General features: G+C 42.4%; 2 protein-coding genes across 2 annotated transcripts; one reads left to right on the plus strand and one right to left on the minus strand.

The window, feature by feature from the left end:
• Nucleotides 1-11,949: 11,949 nt before the first annotated feature.
• On the plus strand, nucleotides 11,950-12,365 carry SERLADRAFT_379132 (uncharacterized protein; the record flags this gene model as incomplete). Its single annotated transcript, XM_007313936.1, has 1 exon — nucleotides 11,950-12,365. A coding segment is annotated over one exon (165 nt), but the record flags the coding sequence as incomplete, so codon positions are not given.
• Nucleotides 12,366-20,362: 7,997 nt separating this feature from the next.
• Nucleotides 20,363-21,943, minus strand: SERLADRAFT_433721 (uncharacterized protein; the record flags this gene model as incomplete). Its single annotated transcript, XM_007313937.1, has 2 exons — nucleotides 20,363-20,584; nucleotides 20,990-21,943. The coding sequence occupies 2 exons, from the start codon at nucleotides 21,941-21,943 to the stop codon at nucleotides 20,363-20,365; spliced, it is 1,176 nt and encodes a 391-aa protein (XP_007313999.1).
• Nucleotides 21,944-25,594: the final 3,651 nt, after the last annotated feature.

Raw genomic sequence — 25,594 nt, forward strand, 5'->3', positions numbered from 1 at the left:
TGCCACTTTATGGGGTGCGGGAGGTGATCTATAGCGTAAGTTGTATTTGTGTGGTTTTTCACGCTTGCAAGCATGTGTGCTTGGCTATGACCAATTAAGATTTAGTTTGAGGGGATGTTAAACGGTGCATATCATAAAGCTTTTGCATGCCGTTTGTCTTCGTTCAACATCCAATTTTGTAATGGAATAAGGCTTTTGACAAAGCCTTGCAAGTTCATCTGGAGCGCAATAGCAGAAGGGTGGGGTGCATAATACAAAAACCAGGAAGTATTGCATTGTATAACATGAAGTGAGGTTTTGGATTTGGGTGAAATCCTTAGGATGGCAAGGCGGCATATCACCATTGGTTTTACTTTGATCTGTAGATCTAGTCAGTGCAAAGGATGGTGTTGGAGCTGCTACGTAGATCTCAAATTTGACATTGTCATGTGGTGTACTAAAGGCAGAAAATAATGGTCCGAAACATGATCAGAGTTGCAAATTAAAGGGGTGAGCCTGTGTGAGACATGTGAGCGCAATGAATATGAAATTGTCTGCATTTCTCATGTACAGTACATATTGAATAGTTGCATCTGCCTGGTTTGGATATTAATGGAGATTATAGAGTATGTAGTGAGAAAGTAAAGTAACATACATTGTTTGACGGGCAGTAACTTGAATACTTTATGTGTCTTGTAGTAGACAACATAAGTCCTATTCTTTGCATACATCTTTCATGGAGTTGCCACTAGCAATGTACCACCATAGTGTGCATGCTAAATTCTCTGTGCTGAATAATGCTGTACTCTCTCCTATTTTATTACACGGCATGTTTTTCAGGATGATCATTGGACCATAAACTTTGCACCCTGGGCAGACAATGTTGGCAAAGGGATTGCATGATGTCGATAAGTGGTGCATTGATTTGGTCCATGGAAGTTTGCATTGAAAAGCCTCAAAATAGCAGTTTATGACAGCAGGATCTCGATCATAAAAAGTTGCTATGGGAGTAATTGTTTTGCAACCAAAAGCAGAAGCCATGGTTTGCATGACGAGTGGATCGAAAGTGTTGGTATCAATGTGAAAAGGTCTGATGTTGTACAGCAAATCATTCAATGCAGTAATTGGTTGGTATGCATGGAGTATGGCACAGTTTGATGTCCTATCACAAATTGATAGTAGCCTCTGTGTACGCTATCATTAATTAGTGAGAAAGTTTGTGTATGTTGCAATTGATAGACTCACTTTTACACCTATTGTTTAGTTTATTTGACACATTTTAATTAGTGTGAGTACACATGCAGGGTTTTGTGAATAATGATGTAGAAATAAATCATTTATTCCTTGCAGTATTTCTTCATTGCAAGGGTGGATGTTGGCAGAGGGGGAAGACATGTTTGTAGATAGCGTGCCACGTTTCAGGCAAATATAAGTGCAAAAGTGTCTCAGAATAGGACTTATCAAGTGGGACATCATGTATGACACTTGGATTACGCACATCCCCCAGGGGGTGTCTCAAATGAAAGATACATATTATAACAGTCTATTTATCAAATACAAAGCTGAGGTGCACTCCTGTCCAGAGTTATAGCCCTGTGTAGGAAAGAAATACTTTCTAAGTGTAAAAAGGCTGACCAGGTATTGGCTTCAGACAGTGATTTCTTTTTTGTGGTGGAATAGCAACAGATAGTGCCTTCAACAAGTACAACGTCCTTATTATCCAAGTCTTCAATAGCAAAATGTGACATTTCTCTTTTGGGACCAAACTCTTTCCTAGCGTCAAACACTTTGGTGAATGGGCAAATCTGTGAGATATGTAAAGCGTCAAAATCTTTTACAATGTGGTAAAGTACATACCAGATCTCTAGAGCCGCAGACCAGGCTGTTTTGCCAAGAGGAGAAATGAATATTTTTCCAGACTACAGTCTTTGTTTCTGTAGATTTGCGTGAATCAGTGCCAAAAATTGATATGATAACATATATTTACTGGGAAATGTAAATTCAGACAGAGTGTTTTGTAGTTCTGTGCATGCAGTTGACAAGAATGGAATAATGTTGATAGAGACTTGCTTAGCAGGATCACCATTGCGCTCAGTGATCCACAAATGGTTAATGCAACCTGGTACCCAAAAAGCTGCCGGTTTGTTTGTTCCTTTGGTGCAAATAGTCTTTTCCATATCATCAAAGTACTCTTTTGTTCCCCACTGTAGTTGCAAAAGAAGCAGGTGTTGGATGTTTAATAGCTGAGCTCTTGCGACCTACTTTCCCAATTTTTACTAGCCAGGAAAGTAAGAGAATGTATGGTATAACCGTTAATCAACACAGCAGCACATCCAGTTGGGGCACTTATCAGAAGCATGTCCTCAACACTGCAGCAACAAAAGAAATCCATCAAGGTATGTATTATATGACTCTTGCCTATACCACCAACACCTCCTACATACATTAATAGTTGATTTTGATCGTTAGATATGTAATGTCACACAATTATGTTGATTGTGTGCTCTTGTTCAGCATTACCAAGAATGCCATTTTCTTTCAAGACATTCTGTGTAACAACCAAGAGTTTGTTACTCTGGTGCACAACTAGAACACACTATAAAGATGATGATGCGGGAGTGGTTACCCTTGGTCCACTGGCATGGTTATCCAGTCTCTGAGCGTACTTAGGAACCCAACACCAATCTTACACACGTCTCCGATTTGCTTGCCACCTTCCATAAAACACATCCTGCTGCCCCTCGCATCATCACTGCTTCACTTCATTTCTGTCCCTATGAAAACTACACCGCAACTTCTAAATCTCCGATGCTTTTTGATTGGATTACCAACAAGTTCCACAGTGCCGCTTCTGGACTCATGAGGACACAAGTCTTATAAAAGGGGAGCTAATGTGAGGAATCAATTTTTATCATTGCATTCCCATCATGTCATGGTTATCTGATTCATTCCCTGTCACTCCTCTTGCCCTTGGACTAGAGATCACGGCCGGTATCTTGTTACTCTTATCTTTCTTCTTCTGAGTTTCCATTCATACTCACGTCTTATTGTACTTACAACAAAGGAGAACCGTTGTAGACCCTCAAGAAGATATCCAGATGACATAGCATTGATCCAATGCTATGTCTGGGAATACTTTGGAGGGATATTAATCAGCAATGTAGGCTGTGACTCAGCACCTTATCATGGGCTTACTGATACAGCTAATTGTACATCTCTTACCAAGACTCTCTCTCACACAATTAGTAAATACAATAGATTGGACCACTTTCCCTTTCTTTTCTTATTGGTTAGTTGTTCGGTCAGACCACTTTCTTTATCTTTCCCTTTTTTGGTCTGACCCTCGCTGTTCACTATATAAGGAGTACATACTTGATGTATTATTCCTTAGTTCAATATTAGTTTGGATTTGCGCCTATACCAATACTCTTCAGCTCTCATACCCTGATCCACCGCCTTTCATCAAGGACTTGGCCAGGCATTGGTTGTTGTTATATAGCTTCGTATTTGTTGCCTGACAACTATAGCCTACAAGGTCAGTTTGCTCAGGTCCATACATTAACCAGAGCTCACAAGTCCCCTTTAGGTATCGGATTATTCGCTTCACGGCTTCCCAATGGGCCCTACCAGGATTTTCAACAAATCGGGAAGTAATCGCAACAGCATGAGCAATATCAGGTCGCGTCCTAATGGCAGCATACATCAGCGAGCCAACCGCTGTCATGCACCAAAGTTGATTGGTAGCATGGACAGGTGTCAATAACGAAGCGAATATTCAAAAAGACTCGCCTTTGCGCCACACAGGCACAGTGCCACATGGAATAGTAATTAATATTGCCCTTTTTGAACTTGTGGCTGATCAGCACCACCTCTATTAGGCAATCCAGTCACGCTCACCTTTGCTTTTCCATTCGGTACTTTCCGCGTTTCGGCATTTTGGCAAATTTTTGCGTCGCCACTGGCTACACATTGGATTGCGCCCTCGCTTTTGTCGTTTCCCTTACTCCCCTTCCTTTGCCTAGCCCCACCATGGGCCCCTTCCTCTCCTTTTTATTCTCACCTGACGGTCGTTTCTGGGTCCCCATTCTAATCCACTTGTTTGTCACCTCCACCCTCCTCCTCCTCATCTTATTTGCACCCCCACCATTTCTGATGTCACCACTTCCTATCCGCTTCCGTCGCCGATCCGTTGACTACCACGTGCCACTGCTGATATCAGCAAAGCCCCGGCGGCCGGTCCAAATAGGGCAACAGGTCCATCTTCATGACGTCGATCTGCCATCATATACTATCAAAACATCGGTCGCTCGTCTTGCCTGGTTGGAGCGTGGGTGGGTAATTTTTGAGCTGGAGAAGGTTCATCCCCTTGCGTCGCCCATGTTCATCGCTGTCCCATTCACTTGGGTACACTTATCTTTTGTCCATCGTCTTTGCTACAGCTACACCTACCACACGCTGCCTGGGACTCACTTGTTCCAAATTGGAACTACTCCTCTCCCTCCCTCGTTTGATCAGGTGGTCCAACACAACCAGTCCATTGGTAAGGCCATGGAACTGTCGGATTTGGACTAGGTGGTGGACCGGTGGCTCCAGTTTCTTTTTTTTCAGCAGAACATTCATTTACAGTGCGATTATTTTTGATTTTTGAATCATTTTTATGGACACATATTTTTTTAGAATGCCTGACTGACAATAAAGGAACTGTGTTGATACTGATAGTGTTTTGCCTTGCCCTTTTTTTTACTGCATCTTCCCATGACATCATGATTTTCCTGCTCTCTTTTTGCTATTGGACTTTACTTTATGGCTGTACAAACCTGTGACATTACTCACAGCATTTATTGTTCTATCTCTTTCTTTTCCTTTTTTTGACAATCTTATCCTGTACTACCTATGCAGGATTTGTCAGCATACATTCCTTCCTTCATGTTCTTTCTCATTCTTTTGCACAGCTATACTGTGCATAGCCTACTTTTCTTTTACTATATAAACCCCTGTATTTTACCTTGTAAAAAGAACAAGAAATCCAATCCAGACTTCTTCTCTACTCTCAAGTTCACTACTCTACTACTTGTGATCCAGTGTGGTCACAACACTTCCCACTTCTACCACTGTTAACTGCTGTCATCGTCACTCGTCACTTTTTGAAAGTGATTGTCATCCCCTTCGATTAGAGTCCTTCTGAGCACTACAGTTTGTGCGTCAGGAGCCTGCTATCACTGGGAACCTCGTTATATTGTCGTTCTCAAACCTACCTTGTGCTACGATTAGCAAGGTAGTGCTCGTCTATACTCGTCACAAAGCCCCTATCCTTCTATAAATTCAACTATCCCTCCTCCTCAAAACCCACACTCATACACCTCTGGGTTTTACTTTGAAGGATCTTTATATGTACCACCCCATGAACAACCAGACCACTCCACTGTTCTAGGAGGCAAAGCCCATAAACAAGTTCCGTGGAATCTGGGAGGATTGTGTGTTAGTTTGTTTTGTGTGTGGTTTTCTAACTGCAGTTCTCATCATCGACACCGCTTTGCAATACGGTATGTCCCTCATCTCCATATATTCTTCTGGGGTCCTTGGTCTTTGATCTTTACTTCAGTACATATGTTTTGGCCCCGGGCCATCATAAAACACTTCAGGTTTTTATGATCAGTCCAAATTCTGAATTGGTGCCTAGCACCTTCTAAGTAGTGCTGCCAGTGCTCTAAAGCTCTAATGATGGCTAGCATCTCTTTGTCATAAATTTGGTAATTGTGCTCTGTAGGCGGCAAACTATGTGATAAATAGGCACAAGGCCTCCAAAGATTGTCAGGACACTTAATTGACAGAACAGCCCCAGTAGCAAAATCAGAACAGTCAGTTTCTAACCAGAACTCTTTGTCTAATTCAGGAAATGCTAATATGGGTGCTGTTGTAAATGCTTGTTTAAGCTCATCAAAAGCTTCTTGTTCTTTGACGCCCCAATGCCAGACAATGTCCTTTTTTGTGAGATTGTCAGAGCCGTGACCTTTTGGAGTGTTGGAGTTAGGGAGTATGAAGATGGAGTAGGGGGGTTAATGAAGTATGAGATTGGGAGTTGGCTTAGCTCGTGCACTAGGCCCTAGGCCCTTCTGCGGACCTTGGTCCCTAACTTGTTGGAATGGACGGAGGAGAGTAGAGGATGAAAAGGGAGCAGAGTAAAGATCCTTTGGAGAAGGACCGGAAAGGGACTTGTGTTACAATAACACATTTTTGGACCTTTCCTTTTATTTTCATTCTCCGCTTTGATCTTTTACTGTAGTCTTCTCACATTGTGCCACGCGGCACTTTCCTTTTGTTCAAACTCCTCTTTCTCGTGCTGTGCTGCCTTTCTTCTTATTTTAGCTACAAGTCTCTCACGCAGTAAAGCTGGTCACACAGGCTGCACCCTCTGACATCATCAGCCACTGCTTTATCAACTGTATAGTACAACATGTACAAACAACCTGTAGTAGTATAAATACCTCAATAGATCCAGGAGACTCCTCAGCAAGTCCTCCTGTTGTTTACCCACAACTAACTTGGTCCTATCCTAAGGGTAACCACTCCCCTCACTACCTTTCTAGTTAGTTCTAGTTGTGCGCCAGAGTATACAAACTCTAGGTTGTTACAACTTGTAAAAAGGCAAGAGAATCTAGTTGATATTTGAGATGCAGGAATGGAGTACAGGAGCTACAACTCATATACTGTTGGAGGAGTAGGAGCTCATAAGGAGTAACTTGTAATGTAGGTACGGAGTTCCATGCAGACAATTATCTAGCGAAAGAGAAATGTATGTGCAAAGTGTGTATCATAAGGTCTAAACTACAGAGTCCATGAGGAGTATGAGAATATGTGCAGGAAAGCATATGGCGGATCAGAAGTCCGGTACAGGAGTATCAGAACGGGAGTCCGGGGCACCATGTGGGGGTGGGGTATGGGGTTATGCTGACCAGCAGGCCATGAGGAGCCTAATCCTGAGAATACCAAAGATTCGGGAGGTTTGGACTTGAGGAAATATCTCCTTCAGAGATTCCGGAGTTCTGTCCTCTGGTACGGATATGACAGAGATCATTCAACAGTCTCATTATCTTTGCAAAATTTTCAACAAATCTTCGGTAGAAGTTGCCTAAGCCAAGGAAGGCCCTAACTCCTTTTACTCAAGTAGGTTCTGGCCAATCCAATATAGCTTGAACTTTCTCAGGATCCATCCTGATTCCATTCTGGCCTATTATCATACCAAGGAAGTCTACTTCCTTCACTTTAAAGTTATATTTCTTATGTTTGACAAATAGGTCCCATTCCTGTAAGCGTCAAAGGACTTCTTGCACAATCCTGTCATACTCCGTGTCACTGTCCGACTTTGTAAATATCAACAAATTGTCAATGTAAATGACAACACAGTTTTCCATATCTGCAAAGATTTCATTCATCATGCTCTGGAAGGTCGCCGGTGAATTGGTCAACCCAAAGAACATGACAAGGGGCTCGAAGGATCCTTGGTGGCATGTGAACACGGCCTTCCAAACATCTTCTTCTTTGATTTGTACATTGTTGTACCCCCATCTGAGATCCATCTTTGTTAGGATCTTGGCACCTGCTAATTTGTCTACTAGCTGGCTAATCAAAGGCAGCAGGTAGGCATTCTTAACCGTGTACTCATTTATGTAACAATAGTTCATAATCAGATGCTTCTTTACTGACTTTTCTATTTCCTCATCTTGATCCTTGGGGCATAGGTGGCTTTCATGATCCACGTCGACGGAAAGATCAACAGATTTTTTTTGAGCGTCAACTGAAGAATCTTCTCCGTCAAGATGAATCACCATTCGTGAAAGATCCCGCTTTGCCTTTGTGTGTTGGAACATATTACAAAAACAGGAGGTTAACAAAAATACATCTTTTTCTATAATACATGAAGAAAAAGAGGCAATTGCTCATGATCTCAAAGAGCTAAGTCCTACACTCACCAAATTGATTTCTAATTGGGAAAAACATCCACATGCAAAACCTTCCAATAGAAAAGAAAAAAGAGCGTTAAAACTATTGAATAGACTGAAATTTGTGGCAAAGAACTTACAAGGAAGTTATGACTACAAACTTTGTCGCAAGAATAAGATCTGTGCACTCATTAAACAATTTGCTACTCCGGCATTGTTTCTCACTTTGAATCCCGCAGATGTCTGCAATCCTTTGTTAGCTGTAATTGGTGGTATGTCAGCTGAACAGTGTATGGCAATGAACACATTTCAACGGGGCATGTTTGTTGCTAATAATTCAGGTGTTGCTGCCCAGTTCTTTGACTCCTTGATCAAAGGTTTCATTGACATTATCTTGCACTATAAAAAGGGATTTGGTTTATTTGGGAGATATAAAGCTTACTATGGCATAGTTGAAGCTCAAGGCAGAGGCAGTTTACACTGTCATATGTTGATTTGGCTAGAGGGAAATCCGCACCCGCAAGACCTTCATGATCGCATGTCATCAGACCCAACTTTTAAATCATCTGTATTTAGCTGGTTGGAGTCAGTCATATTATGCCATTTACCTGACATGACTACATGTTGTTTGGACCCTCCTCATTGACGTCCTCCTCGTGATGCATCAATCCCGCACCCAACAGTACACACTAACCCTGCTTGTTGCCATATGACTGATGTGGAATTTGAGTCTGCTTTTCGTGAAACTGTGAAAAATCTTGCAGTACTTTGTAATTGGCACAAGCACTCCGACACCTGCTGGAAACATTTGAAACCTGGTGAACCAAGAGATGATAAGCACTGTAGGATGTGTATGGATGGATCAACAAGGTCCTTTATGTCAGGCAACAAATACAAAGCTATATAATAACATATATAATAACAATCAATGCCTGGCCAAGTCCTTGATGAAAGGCAGTGGATTAGGGTATGAGAGCTAAAGAGTATTGGTATAGGCGCAAATCTAAACTAATATTGAACTAAGGAATAATACATCGAGTATGTACGGTTAGAATATACTCTGACATACCAATACTCCATAGGATAATACCTCTGATTTGTAAGCCAGCCCAGTATGCAGCAGTTATACTGTGTAAGACGTCTGTGGTTGCATGTCATGTTTAAGATCCAATATTGTATAACCTTGGCCATATAGCTCAATTGGTAGAGCAGCTGGCATGTATCCAGAAGGTTCCAGGTTCAATCCCTGGTCTGGTCATTATCCAATTTTATCATGTACTCCTTATATAATGAACAGCAATGGTCAGACCAAAAAGGGGAAGAGTAAGAAAGTGGTCTGATCAAACAACTAACCAATAAGAAAAGAGAGAGAAAGTGATCTGATCTATCGTATTTACTAATTGCGTGAGAGAGAGTCTTGGTAAGAGATGTACAATTAGCTGTATCAGTAAGCCCATGATAAGGTGCTGAGTCACAGCCTACATTGCTGATTAATATCCCTCCAAAGTATTCCCGGACATAGCATTGGATCAATGCTATGTCATCTGGATATCTTCTCGAGGGTCTACAATGGTTCTCCTTTGTTGTAAGTATGATAGGACATGAGTATGAATGGAAAATAAGAAGAAGAAAGATAAGAGTAACAAGATACCGGCTGTGATCTCTAGTCCAAGGGCAAGAGGAGTGACAGGGAATGAATCAGATAACCACAACATGGTGGGAATGCAATGAGAAAAATTGATTCCTCACACTTTACTGAGCTTGATCCAAAAATCTTGTCAATCTTATTGAAATGGCTCCACCACCGCATCAATAACTTCAATGATGTTGTTCCATTTTTGCTGCGTTGCAATATGGACATAAAATATATAGGTTCTGGTGAGGCTGCAAAAGCATTGGAAAGTTCACTGGCCACCCATGTTGGTTTAAAAGCAGTTTTGTATGCTATACAACAAAATGATGCTAAATTTCCCACTAATGACTTTCCAGAACATACTGTGCACAACAGCCTTCTCACCAAAACAGTCAATGCCATCATGGCTCGCCAAGAAGTCTCCCACCAACAGGTTATGAGTTATTTAGTAGGTGGGGGCGACCATTAAAAAAGCCATACATTTAAACTCCTGAAATGGTTCTTGTTTGATAATCATATAAAGTGGCACTTTGATGATGTTGCTCACATGCAGCATGTGGTACATGATTCCGTTGACAATGACAATGTGCAAGATGATGATGCTGTCAATGATTTTGATGAGATTGATCTCGTGTTGGTGGACGGGGGGTTTTTCATGACAAGTGATATTTTGGATTATTGTTATAGACCAGATGAAGCTGCATTTTCAAACTTGTCATTGTGGAAATTTACAGAATCAATCATTACCAAAAGTGACAATAGACCAACAGTTGATTCTGATTCTGAGGGGCCATCCAGTGATACAGATCACCTACAAAATTGGGGCAGACCACAAAATACAAGAGGTAGGTTTCTTCCCCAACATCCTCAGCATCAGAGTCATCTTTTGTGTATGCATGATGTGCCTTTGGTACCTGTCCTACTTGGTGGCAGTATAGCAAGGCTGAATAGATCCCCAGACGAACATGAAATGTGGTGTCGTTGTCGATGATGAGAACTGTAGTTAGAAAACCACACACAAAACAAACTAACACACAATCCTCCCAGATTCCACGGAACTTGTTTATGGGCTTTGCCTCCTAGAACAGTGGAGTGGTCTGGTTGTTCGTGGGGTGGTACGTATAAAGATCCTTCAAAGTAAAACCCAGAGGTGTATGAGTGTGGGTTTTGAGGAGGAGGGATAGTTGAATTTATAGAAGGATAGGGGCTTGGTGACGAGTATAGATGAGCACTACCTTGCTAATCGTAGCACAAGGTAGGTTTGAGAACGACAAGGATGACAAGGTGACGAGGTTCCCAGTGATAGCAGGCTCCTGACGCACAAACTGTAGTGCTCAGAAGGACTCTAATCGAAAGGGATGACAATGACTTCAAAAGTGGGAAGTGACGATGGCAGCAATTAACAGTGGTAGCAGTGGGAAGTGTTGTGACCACACTGGATCACAAGTAGCAGAGTAGTGAACTTGAGAGTAGAGAAGAAGTCTGGATTGGATTTCTTGTTCTTTTTTTTTTTTTACAAGGTAAAAATACAGGGGTTTATATAGTAAAAGAAAAGTAGGCTATGCACAGTATAGCTGTGCAAAAAGAATGAGAAAGAACATGAAGGAAGGAATGTATGCTGACGAATCCTGCGTAGGTAGTACAGGATAAGATTGTCAAAAAAAGGAAAAGAAAGGGATAGAACAATGAATGCTGTGAGTAATGTCACAGGTTTGTACAGCCATAAAGTAAAGTCCAATAGCAAAAAGAGAGCAGGAAAATCATGATGTCATGGGAAGATGCAGTAAAAAAAGGGCAAGGTAAAACACTATCAGTATCAACACAGTTCCTTTATTGTCAGTCAGGCATTCTAAAAAAATATGTGTCCATAAAAATGATTCAAAAATCAAAAATAATCACACTGTAAATGAATGTTCTGCTGAAAAAAAAAGAAACTGGAGCCACCAGTCCACCACCTAGTCCAAATCCGACAGTTCCATGGCCTTACCAATGGACTGGTTGTGTTGGACCACCTGATCAAACGAGGGAGGGAGAGGAGTAGTTCCAATTTGGAACAAGTGAGTCCCAGGCAGCGTGTGGTAGGTGTAGCTGTAGCAAAGACGATGGACAAAAGATAAGTGTACCCAAGTGAATGGGACAGCGATGAACATGGGCGACGCAAGGGGATGAACCTTTTCCAGCTCAAAAATTACCCACCCACACTCCAACCAGGCAAGACGAGCGACCGATGTTTTGATAGTATATGATGGTAGATCGACGTCATGAAGATGGACCTGTTGCCCTATTTGAACCGGCCGCCGGGGCTTTGCTGATATCAGCAGTGGCACGTGGTAGTCAACGGATCGGCGACGGAAGCGGATAGGAAGTGGTGACATCAGAAATGGTGGGGGTGCAAATAAGATTAGGAGGAGGAGGGTGGAGGTGACAAACAAGTGGATTAGAATGGGGACCCAGAAACGACCGTCAGGTGAGAATAAAAAGGAGAGGAAGGGGCCCATGGTGGGGCTAGGCAAAGGAAGGGGAGTAAGGGAAACGACAAAAGCGAGGGCGCAATCCAATGTGTAGCCAGTGGCGACGCAAAAATTTGCCAAAATGCCAAAACGCGGAAAGTACCGAATGGAAAAGCAAAGGTGAGCGTGACTGGATTGCCTAATAGAGGTGGTGCTGATCAGCCACAAGTTCAAAACAGGCAATATTAATTACTATTCCACGTGGCACTGTGCCTGTGTGGCGCAAAGGCGAGTCTTTTTGAATATTCGCTTTGTTATTGACACCTGTCCATGCTACCAATCAACTTTGGTGCATGACATCGTGCAATGTTAATATTATTTAAACCATGGAGAACAGCAGCCAACTTGAAATCAGAGGATGAGAGCTGGTGTTCTTTATTCAATGCTCATGAATTTGACAACAATAGTATTGCTATTATGAGAAACATGGATGTAGAGAACGGGTGTAAAAATGCACGTGATCACAACTTTGCCCATTGCGCAACAGCCAATGATCCTGACATTGTTTACTATTCTGATAACAGACCTGTTGACCCCGACATGGATCCAACACTACATGATGCCTTTGAGTGCGATGAAACTGCGAGTGATGTTGTAGACAATCACGACCGTTTGCTGCGTGAAGTACAAAAAGAAAATGACCGTGAAGCAGCTCTTATTGCAGCTGAGGAGGCAAGCCTTTCCAACACAAATGTTGACATGTTTGTTCCTGCTCATGGATCAGCTTCCTTAATGGAAGAGCACAAGCATGCTGAGATTGAGCTACAAGTAGTGTCAATGAAGAGTCTTAAAGCTCATAAAAGACCACTTCCCAGTTTGGATGACTGTGAAGAACAACCACCACCACCACCACCACCACAATGTTCTCGCTATTCAGAACACCAAGGCAATGTAACCATGTTGGTCCTGCCTGATAATGTTCACTCCAGACCTCTACACAGCAGTATGGTGCACTTGTCTGAAAGTGCTCATCTACAGAATGTTACAATTGACATACCAGTACCTACTTACACTTCACTTTTTGCACTTTTACTTTTAGTTTTCCAAGTCACATGACTTGTCATGTGACCATTTACTTCACTGTACATTTTCGACTTTTTATAGTCACATGACCAAGTCATGTGACACAACACCTGACCAATGTCTAGACTCATCATGTGTCTAAACATCGGACTTTAAACTTTATTTACAACTGTACAGTACCTCATGTATTTTAGTATATATACAGGAGCAATACATGGGGAAGGACTCAGCGAGTCTTCTCGTTGTATCCTCACAACTAACTTGTTGAAGTCTCAAGTAGTCGAGTTTAGTGCCTCGTAGTTTGGTCGGTCTAGACACAACTATACTTTCTACTTTGTATTTGTCTACCCCTTCAATGATTTCAGGTGGTGGTCTCGAGGAGAAAGGCTGGTTAGTGTTACAATTTCTACTCCCTTTATGGACTACTTATTTTTCCTTACTCATTGGTTATACCATTGGACTGATGACTCATTTCCTTCACGTACATTTCTGTTTTCTTCACAGACTACATTACCTAGTATAGTAGTTAGCCCTCAACAGGCAAGCCTCCCCTAGATAGGACCTAACTCCTATCACCGATCTTATTCCCTATAAATACCCTTGTAACAGTAGTAGTATTTCTTCAATACAATTCTACGCAGTTTACGCTTACAAAGCTAGACTCCTAAGATCAGACTTCTACTCAGAAGAAGACCAACTCTTGTTGGAAGAACTCTACTCAGAACTACATCCTCAAATTTGTCTTCAGATAAGTCTCTTTGAACCCTCGACAAATCCTCAGACTTTGTTAAGCACTTTGTGCGTAACAGTTAGGGAATTTGGGGGTATGGTACAGCAATAGAATAGCTTTGTTGAATACTAGGTGAATGGACCTCCAGCTTTTTGGAATGTCGAGTTGGTAAGTGGAAGGTCCAACTTTCCGGATGATTTTAAAAGGACCAAACTGCTTGTCGTCCAATTTCTTCATCTGTCTGTCTGTCATGATGTTGTGCCCTTCCAACCAGACTTTGTCACCAGTTTGATACTCTTGCGGTGGGGATCTCTTACAGTCGTAGTAACATCTGAGATTGTTGTTTGCTAAAAGAAGGGAAGATTTTGTGAGGTCATGGAGTCGTTTCATTTGTTCACCAAACTCGGCCGCCAACGCGGATCAAGGGGACAATGCAATGGTGATATTTGTTCGTGGGTGTAGACCATAGTTTAAAAAGAAAGGTGTTTGATTCGTCAAAGTGCGAAGATGATTATTATACGTGAATTTGGCAATGGAGAGCCAATCTGCCCAATCATCCTGTTTATGATTTACAAAGACACGCAGGTAGTGCTCGAGATTCTGGTTGATCTGTTCAGACTGTCCATCCGTCTGAGGGTGATAACCTGTAGAAAGACCTGGCATTATTCCCATCAATTCATAAAAGTCTTTAGTAAATAACGACATATTGAGGACCTCAATCGGAGATAATCTTCTTGGGAATTCCGTGGAGTCGTATCACATTGTCTCTGAGCTGAAGTGCGTAACCGGCGGAGTCGAGGGTAACGAAAGTGGGGACAAAATGGGCCATCTTGCTAAATTGGTCTACAAAGACCTGAACGGCGGTGTAGCCCTTGGACTCCGGTAGTGCGCTGTCATGCACCAAAGTTGATTGGTAGCATGGACAGGTGTCAATAATGAAGTGAATATTCAAAAAGACTCACCTTTGCGCCACACAGGCACAGTGCCACGTGGAATAGTAATTAATATTGCCTGTTTCAAACTTGTGGCTGATCAGCACCACCTCTATTAGGCAATCCAGTCACGCTCACCTTTGCTTTTCCATTCGGTACTTTCCGCATTTTGGCATTTTGGCAAATTTTTGCGTCGCCACTGGCTACACATTGGATTGCGCCCTCGCTTTTGTCGTTTCCCTTACTCCCCTTCCTTTGCCTAGCCCCACCATGGGCCCCTTCCTCTCCTTTTTATTCTCACCTGACGGTCGTTTCTGGGTCCCCATTCTAATCCACTTGTTTGTCACCTCCACCCTCCTCCTCCTAATCTTATTTGCACCCCCACCATTTCTGATGTCACCACTTCCTATCCGCTTCCGTCGCCGATCCGTTGACTACCACGTGCCACTGCTGATATCAGCAAAGCCCCGGCGGCCGGTTCAAATAGGGCAACAGGTCCATCTTCATGACGTCGATCTACCATCATATACTATCAAAACATCGGTCGCTCGTCTTGCCTGGTTGGAGTGTGGGTGGGTAATTTTTGAGCTGGAAAAGGTTCATCCCCTTGCGTCGCCCATGTTCATCGCTGTCCCATTCACTTGGGTACACTTATCTTTTGTCCATCGTCTTTGCTACAGCTACACCTACCACACGCTGCCTGGGACTCACTTGTTCCAAATTGGAACTACTCCTCTCCCTCCCTCGTTTGATCAGGTGGTCCAACACAACCAGTCCATTGGTAAGGCCATGGAACTGTCGGATTTGGACTAGGTGGTGGACCGGTGGCTCCAGTTTCTTTTTTTTTCAGCAGAACATTCATTTACAGTGCGATTATTTTTGATTTTTGAATCATTTTTATGGACACATATTTTCTTAGAATGCCTGACTGACAATAAAGGAACTGTGTTGATACTGATAGTGTTTTGCCTTGCCCTTTTTTTACTGCATCTTCCCATGACATCATGATTTTCCTGCTCTCTTTTTGCTATTGGACTTTACTTTATGGCTGTACAGACCTGTGACATTACTCACAGCATTCATTGTTCTATCCCTTTCTTTTCCTTTTTTTGACAATCTTATCCTATACTACCTACGCAGGATTCGTCAGTGTACATTCCTTCCTTCATGTTCTTTCTCATTCTTTTTGCACAGCTATATTGTGCATAGCCTACTTTTCTTTTACTATATAAACCCCTGTATTTTACCTTGTAAAAAAAACAAGAACTCCAATCCAGACTTCTTCTCTAATCTCAAGTTCACTACTCTCTGCTACTTGTGATCCAGTGTGGTCACAACACTTCCCACTGCTACCACTGTTAATTGCTGTCATTGTCACTTCCCACTTTTGAAGTCATTGTTATCCCTTTCGATTAGAGTCCTTCTGAGCACTACAGTTTGTGCGTCAGGAGCGCTATCACTGGGAACCTCGTCACCTTGTCATCCTTGTCGTTCTCAAACCTACCTTGTGCTACAATGAGCAAGGTAGTGCTCATCTATACTCGTCACTAAGCCCCTATCTTCTATCAATTCAACTATCCCTCCTCCTCAAAACCCACACTCATACACCTCTGGGTTTTACTTTGAAGGATTTTTATATGTACCACCCCACGAACAACCAGACCACTCCACTGTTCTAGGAGGCAAAGCCCATAAACAAGTTCCGTGGAATCTGGGAGGATTGTGTGTTAGTTTGTTTTTGTGTGTGGTTTTCTAACAGCAGTTCTCATCATTGACAGTGCCTATAAGGTCGGTGGTGATAATTTGCCAAGGCCGATCGGGTATCGGGTTTGGATGTAGGGGGGCGTTAGGCTTGGTCTGATGTGCCTTGGTGCATTGACAACTCTCGCACCCTCGTACATATTGTCTGATATCTGTACGAAGACTCGGCCACCAGAGCTCTCGGTTTACTCGTTCAAATATTGTTCTCTCTCCTGGGTGTCCAGCCAGAGCTTTGTCATGGTGATCCTTCAATATTTGCGCCCGTAATTCGTGGTTTCGAGGAATGTATACGCGGTCAGCTAATGGGATCGGGTAGGAACTCATCGCGGATTCTCTTTTGATCCAGATGATCCTATCCTTCACCTTCCAGGTATCCAACTTATCCTTCAAGTTCCTTTTTACTACGTCGTCCTGTTCTTGGAAGCTTCGATGTATATCTGGTAGGTATCCTTCGTTGGTGTCAAGTACTTCAAAATGTACATCTGGGAGGAGTGTTTGATTCTTGTTATTGTTTGTGCCTCTAGGATGATTGATTCATCTGCTTAACAGGTCAGCCTTTGTATTTTGATCTCCTTTGATGTACTCCATTTTGAAATTATAATCTGCAAGCTGAGAGGACCATTGAGCCTGATGTCGGTTGTATTTCTGAGGTTGGCGGAAATAAAGGAGATTCTGATGATCTGTGAAGATAGTGAAGGGATGTTTCGATCCTACAAGGTGATGTTGCCATTCATCTAGTGCAGTCATGACTGCAAGCATCTCTTTGTTGTAGATTTCATAATTTCGTTTGGCGGGGGTGAGGGCTTTTGAAAGGAATGCTATGGGTCTAAACTTATTGTTCTGTTTTTATGATAGGACGGCTCCTACAGCGAAGTCAGAGGCATCAGTTTCTAATCTAAACGGGTCGTCATTGTTTGGTATAGCAAGGGTGGGGGCAGTGGTGAGTGTTCTCTTTAACATTTCAAAAGATGTTTCTTGTTCATCTTTCCAGGTCCAATCAACCTTTCCAGTGAGTGTGGTGAGTGGTTTTGCAATTTTTCCGTAGTCTCAGATGAATTGTTGATAGAAGTTGGAGAATCCTAGGAATGATTGGAGTTCTCTTTTGTTCTTTGGTGCTGGCCAGTTGGCAACTGCTGCAACCTTTAACAAATCCATACGGATAGTGTTTCTGGAAATGATCAGGCCTAGGTACTCTACTTTCTGTTTCTTGAATTTGCATTTTTCCGGTTTGAGATACAACTGATTTTGCTGCAGAATGTGAAGGACTCTGGTGACTATTCAACAATGTTCCTCGAGTGTTTCTGTGAAGATCATGATACCGTCCAGGTACATGATAACTTTTCCTTCCGTGATCAGTTCTCTGAGGAGGTGGTCCATCATTGTTTGGAAGGTTGCCGGCGAGTTGGTAAGTCTGAAGTGACAAATTATGACATTTGTTTATAGTATGAGAAAACATGCATTGGCCAGGGCTTGAACCTGGGACTCCAGCTTTCATGGTCTGGTGCTTTACCAACTAAGCTACCAAGGCGTACTTGGAAAGCATACTGATTGGTTGCATGCCCAGAAGGTCCAGAATCACTGTACACGGGTGCGGATCCCATTGTGTTGTGATATGAAGAACATGACAAGGGGTTCAAACAGGCCGTGATTGGTCCTGAATGCAGCTTTATGTTTATCTCCCTCTTGGATTTGGACATTGTTGTATCCCCATCGCACGTCTAGCTTTGTGAAGTAGTTGGCACCCTTGAGTTTATCAATGAGTTTGGATATGAGGGGGAGGGTGTAGTGATTCTTTATGGTAAGCTTGTTCAGCTTGCAATAGTCTTGGACAGGGTGTAGTGAACCATCTTTCTTCTTGATAAAGATGAACAGGGATGCGTAGGGTGATTTGGACACTCGGATTTGTCCACTTTTCAGATTTTTGTCAAGGAATTTGTCTAGATGGTGCTGTTTGTCTGGGCTAAGAGGGTACATTTTGCAGTCAAGACTGTTAGCCTCAGGTACTAATTCAATTGCGTGGTCCCAAGGACGTTTGGGGGGAAGTTTGTCGAATAATTCTTTGATAAGAACGGGTTCAAATTTGTGGTAGACTGGGGGGACAACATCTCGGAAGGTGAGTTTTGACTTCGCCTTTTTGGAGGACTCAGCTAATCTGTTGGCTTTTGGTAGCGAAGGCGTTCAACTCCAACTGCGTGATCTCTATGATTCATGTTAAGATCAACGGCTAAGATTTTATCTCCTTCTTTGGGATGATACTCCAAATTATCAGCAGGGAAAGTAATCTTGTTGGCCCGCCAATCAATTGAAGGATTAGTAAATATCAACCAGTCATGTCCCAGTAGTATGTGTGGCGGAAGTAATGATGCCACGATGACATCCATTAAGTGTTCTTTCCCTTTCACACTGATGTGAAGGGTGACATAACACATTACTTTCTGGGATTGATCATTGGCTCCTGTGGCGTCAAGAGGGACGGGGAGTGGTGTGGTGTTGAGGGTATACTTGTCAATCAGGCTTTGGTCAATAACTGAGTTGGTGCAGCCGGAGTTGATAAGGGTAGGTACGGTGAACATTTGTCTGTTGTCTGTGGTAGTAACTTGAGAAATGACATGGAGGCTGCATTTTGGCATGGGTCTATGCGGCGAGGTGTAAGCATGGATATGTTCCACAATATTTTCTTCATTGTGATTCTTCAGCATCTGTATTGCTTGCAGTGTGATATGCTCGTAATGGTCTCTATTCGCCCAGTTTTGTAGTAGAGCCCTTGCTCTTTCCGGTTTCTGGTCTTTGATTTGTCTGGCCAACCATTCCGGTGAATGTGGCTTTGCGTAGTTTTTGGGTACAGCGTAGATGTTGATCAACTCAATTCATTGCAGTTGTTGGTAGTGTACAAGAGTTAGATACAACATTACGGGTCAGAGAGTCCGTGCTTACTCCTGACCATTCCAAAAATCCTTGGGAGGTGCTTCAATTTTTTTTAACGATGACGTAGTGGGAGTGTCTTTGGTTTCCTCCATTTCCATATAATGTATTGCCACCTTTCCATATGGACAATTCCTAGAAATGTGGCCTTGCTCACCACAATTGTAACAAATAATGTTCAGGTTGGGCCAACATTGTCTCTGTGTGTCCGAACACCCAATCTCCATAGGCACACCTGATCCTCCAAATGTTCCTGCTGCGTTGGGATGGACTGCATTCTGGGGCAGTGGCATCTGAGGTGGAGTATAATACGGTCGTTGTTGAATATACTGTGGTCTTCGCATCTCTGTACACGGTACTACTTGTTGATTCTGCTGTGGCGGCGGATAGTTTTGATTCTGCTGATAACGTGGTTGATACCATTGGTACTGAGGTGGGGGTAGTCTCTGCTGTGTGGGTCTGCCTCTCCTCCTTTCCAAGTTAAGTTCTTTGTTCCGCTGCTCCCACTTCCGGGCTGCTGTCTTCCATTCTGAGTACGTGGTGGGTAGGTTTTCCTGTTGCGAGATATGGTTGCAAAGGAATTGAGAGAGGTTTTGGCAAAGGATACTGTGAATAAACGGATAACTTTCATGTGTGTCTGTTGGTAATCCCGCTTCCATAGGTTTGGACTCGAGTCCCCCAAAGTATACATCAACTGTCATATCTCATTGCTCATAGCTATGAAGCGCTATTTCTGCATTCAACTTGAGGTGGGGTCCATGAATTCATTATCTAATTCCTTGATAAACTCCAAGATAGTTCCCCAATTCCGTGGTGCGAATAAGTCTCTCAGCACCGCAGGTTTGTTGTTGAAATTTGCCTTCCAAGTGTGGCAGGCATCATTGGCTTTATCGGACGAGATTTGAGACAATGCAAAGAGGATTTTGGAGGAATCAGTTTGGAAACTTTTGGGGATATGCGATGAAGTAGTTTGCTAGCACGTTCTTCCAGTCAACATATGTTTCCTTTTTGCCGATGAATTCGAACAGAGGAGAGGCAAGGACAGCCTTGCTGCCTTGATTGGATTTGTTGGTCATTCTGGCTGCTAGATCAGGTTCAAGGTCTAAAGACTCTTGATTGTACCAATTGTCAGGTTGGTTTTCAGGTGGTGGATTCTGAGGTGGGGGGGAAAGTCTTCTGGTCCTGCAGATTGATATAAATTGTCTGGTTCTAGGGCTTCAGTGGCGGCTCCTAGAGATTGTGGAGGAGGTGTTTTGGGAGTAACAAAAGGACGGGGTTCTCGATAGGGCTCCAGTTTTAACGAGTTAGAAAAATGAGTCTTATTCAATCAAAGTCCAGGTCAAAAACAAAGTTACTAGGGAAATCTCCTCCTTCTGCTTCCTGAGGTCTCCAATATTCTATGCCTCCTGTAGACTCTTTGTTTTCCAATTCTGTCCCTTCGTCTGATTTGCCTCCTATTATATCTTCCAACAAACTTCCCATTTCTAATTCAATTATTTCTGTGCTAGGTGCAAAAAGTTGCTCGACTGATGGGATAAGTGATGCTTCTCCTCTTTGACCTTGGTAGGTGGACGAGGATTGCGAGTAGATATGAGTTTTTGGACTATAATTAGCAATGGCCCAGAAGTCACTTTGGAAACAGTAATGATGAAGTGTTCGGGGTAATCTGATCGCTGGTTAACAATGAATGGCGTGAGGATTTCTAAGACCCAGTAGTACTTCTCAACGTATTTGGAGACATATTGGATGTTGTCTATATCAGCGGTGTAGTCTTCCCCGTCACGAGCTTTCCTCTGTGCAGTTGCAATAAGCTGATCAAATTGAGCTAAACCAGCAACAACTTGTCGGATCTGATCTTTGGTAGCAGGTGTGACGATGATAACAGAGGTACTGTGTTGAAGACCAAAACATGGTCCGAATGCTTCGAGATCTTCGACTTGGGGGAGGTAGAGAGTACAGCGGAGTCGCATCAAGTAGTTGATGATGGAGAGGTTGTCGAGATGGTTGCCGATGCAAAAGTACTTGATGGGTTGATAGTGGACTGGAGAAGTGGAGTAGATGTTGTAGTAGTTGTTTGTAGAAAATGAGGAGGGGATGTTGTAGGTGGGTTCTTCTTTGGGCTTCTTCCTTAGAACAATACCACAAGGCAAGGTATGTTCAAAATTGTAAGGGAGAAGTCGACTGGGTATGCTTGGGAATGAGAGAGGGTGAATACGATAAAGTTCAAGGAGAGAGGGAATATAATCCTGCAAGATGAGATGCAGGTTTTGTTCCTGTACGTTCACTGCTCCTTTCAAGAGTTTAACCCTCTGAGTGTTCTCGTAACTCAGGCGTACTAGGCTCTCGAAGTAGTCGTTCAACAGAACCTGATCGTGGTGCAGGAATATGAAGATTAAAAGTTCTCTCTGTGCCCTATCTGAGACGCTGGAGAACCTCCTCGAGGCTCCTAGTATTTCTCCTACAGATGGTGGAATGGTAAAAGATAGATTGGGTGAGGGCGAGGGCGAGGGCATTGTTTATGTCAAGGATGATTTCCTCAATTGGATCAATTGGAGAAGACAAAGCAGATGAGTCTTGATACAATTCAGTGATCTGCTCGACTGTTCCTTCCGCGTCTGGGGTACGGGCTTTGGTAGGGACAGGGAGGACTGGGAGCGGCTTGTTGAGGGCTGCGAGGAAGTCTCTCTGGTGTCTGTGGTCCGCTTCTGAAACCCACTCTTCTGAGTGCTGTCGGGATGTAGACACGGTGAAGGTAAACAATATCGCTGATGAGCTCAGTCTGAAGATATCGAATGATGCAAAGAGTGCAAGGAATTGGACAAGAGTGATTATGGTAGATGGGACATCCAGTTTGAGAGGACTGAACAATGATAGGTGTGGTAGTATGGATAGTAAGAGGTCAATGACGGTGGTGAGGAGAGAGATAGGGATGATGGAGGTGCAGAAAAGGTGACGATGAGGGTTAAGACTGGTGCAGATGCAACAACAGTCTTTTTGAGGTATAGCAAGATAGTCTTCCAAAGGGTCTCTGGAAGAGGATTTGAAGAAGGTGAGTTCAACATTCTGTCAGGCAACGAACACGAAGCTATATAACAACAACCAATGCCTGGCCAAGTCCTTGATGAAAGGCGGTGGATCAGGGTATGAGAGCTGAAGAGTATTGGTATAGGCACAAATCCAAACTAATATTGAACTAAGGAATAATACATCAAGTATGTACTCCTTATATAGTGAACAGCGAGGGTCAGACCAAAAAAGGGAAAGAGTAAGAAAGTGGTCCGATCTATTGTATTTACTAATCGTGTGAGAGAGAGTCTTGGTAAGAGATGTACAATTGGCTGTATCAGTAAGCCCATGATAAGGCGCTGAGTCACAGCCTACATTGCTGATCAATATCCCTCCAAAGTATTCCCAGACATAGCATTGGATCAATGCTATGTCATCTGGATATCTTCTCGAGGGTCTACAACGGTTCTCCTTTGTTGTAAGTACGATAGGACATGAGTATGAATGGAAAATAAGAAGAAGAAAGATAAGAGTAACAAGATACCAGCTGTGATCTCTAGTCCAAGGGCAAGAGGAGTGATGGGGAATGAATCGGATAACCATGACATGATGGGAATGCAATGAGAAAAATTGATTCCTCAAAATAGTGATGCTGATGGCAGCATGAACAAGAATTGCATGGTGATCTTGGGTTACACCATCATGCTGAATGGAGATATTCCAAACAGCAGGAGCTTGTGGCCTTATCAACCACAGAGGCCTAGTACGTCGCCACGACACATGCAACCAAAGAAATCCTGTGGGAAAAAATATTTGTTGATGAAGTGTTTATAAGCAACTCACCTGCGACCATACTCTATTGCAATAACCAGTCAGCCATAGCCCTATCCAAGGACAGCCAGTACCATGCACATATGAAGCACATCGATATACAATTGCACTTCATACACCACGCTGTTGAACTGGTGTATTGTCCCACAAACAATATGATCGCCGATACACTGACTAAAGCATTGCCATCATCAAAAGTGAAGCATTTTGCACAAGAACTTGGGCTCCGTGCAGCTTGAGGGGGAGTGTTAGACGTTGAGGATTGAAGCATGAAACAAGCAGTCACAAAACATCTAGAAAGGAGTATAAGTTGAGGTGGTCTGTGCACCAATATATCCCATCAGTAAATATTTTGGTTCTGTCTTACTTATAAACTGGCCTGGTCACCATGTAGCACCTCAGACTCATCTACGAGTTCTGAGGTGAGACCCTTTATCCCCCCCCCTTTTGGATACCTAGCTAATCATTAGTATAGCTCTTATCTTATCTAGGTACTTGAATATATCCTGAGACTCATCTACGAGTTCTAAGCTCTTATCTTATCTAGATCAAACCCAAATAATTTCATTGGACTGCAGTACTGTCCGAAGTTTTGTAAACAAAGGTAAACAAATGAGCCACAGAGGCAAAATAATAAGCAACACGATCAATACTGAATGGAATGAAAATATGTAGGTAGCAGAAAGGTGCAGAATTACCAAAACTAACGCTATATGTTGTCACTGCTGAGTAAGTAAAGTATCTGATGTCATAGCATGTGACCAATTACGTGTTGAGTCTAGACACCAGTCAGGTGATGTGTCATGTGATCAGTCATGTGACTTTCAAAAGTGAGAGTCTGGAAATAAAAGAAAGAAAAAGTAAAATAATAGTGAAAATAGATGCCAAAAATACCGCTATAACAAACAGAGACCAGTAGAATGAGTGATTTGATGGATTGAATGACCCTATTCCAAGAGAGAGATAATATGATGAGTTTGCTCAACAGAGAAGAATTTCATGATGACAGCTGTGAAAAAATAATGATGTGTGTGTGTGTTTGTACCATGTTGAACTTATTATACATCATATGATCAATTGCTTATATAATAATCACTTGCAAACATGTAGTTTAAATACTTTGTAGTATCAGCAACAAAACTGATGCAATAAGTACCCCTCATTAATTTGGAATATCTCCTGATATAGTAAGTGTAGGAGTATGATGCAGCTACAATGCTGCAACGAGGAGCTCTCACCAACATGAACCATGAGAAACAACTACCATACTAGTTTTCTATTTTCTTGGATTTCTCCAATAGTCTTATTTTTCTTTCAGACTAGTTTTTCGTACCTCAGTTCATTGCATATTGAACTGAGGTGAACATATCCATTTAGACTTACAGTAGAATAATTCTTTCTGAACATCCTCCATAGACTTCTACTCATTTACTACAGTGAGAACATCATAATCTATGTCAGAAAGAATTACATAGGAAACCCAAATATCTTCTGAAAGCCCTGATCAAGGGCTTTCTAATGATACCTGTGAGCTGTCAAACTAGGCAGAATAATGTAATGTTAACTGGCTTGCTAAAGCTCATATATTGGTATTATATACCTAGACAGAATAATGTACTAGAAGGCTATTAATGATATGTCTCTATAATGTCTGCATAATTATTACTCACATGTTAACTGGCTTGCTAAAGCTAAGGCAGTTAAACATGTGGTGCGACATTTCTATGTGAGTGGCTGTGCAGATTTGTAATCAAGGAATTGGAAATCCGGTGAAGTTCTATGTATGGTTGTTGTATTCTAACAATACCTTGGGAGTCTAACATCAGTATATCTCAAGATATTTGCACTTCAGAAAAGTAGTGCAAACATTGCATTGGTTCTGTTGCTCACTGTATATCACATGCAATTGAGCTTATTCCTGTATGTTTATGGTGTGCAGGTCAACCACACACTTACTCCAAATCACTCTCTGGAGTACTCCTCTGCATCTTATATCAACAATTTTTCAGATAAAGACATGCATCACACTTTTTTGATGGATTTTGTGTAACCCCTGTATTTAGTTCTTGTTACCTACTTTCATGTTGTATAGTAATCTGCAAACTATTTATCTACCAATTTATGTCTGATCCACTGTCACAATAACTGTTATCTATTATCATTATCAACCATTATCAATTGATAAAAGTCTCAAGATATGAAGGCTGACGGTCCAACAACCATAGACAATTCCAAGTGTTCACATGAAACACTTTAGCATTTGGCAACTGCTTAATCAACAGTGCAGTTTTTCTCCATTGCAGATGGTGTTTCTTTGATGACAACCT

Source organism: Serpula lacrymans (genome assembly GCF_000218685.1).
Source record: "Serpula lacrymans var. lacrymans S7.9 unplaced genomic scaffold SERLAscaffold_2, whole genome shotgun sequence".
In the NCBI taxonomy this organism is placed as follows: domain Eukaryota; kingdom Fungi; phylum Basidiomycota; class Agaricomycetes; order Boletales; family Serpulaceae; genus Serpula; species Serpula lacrymans.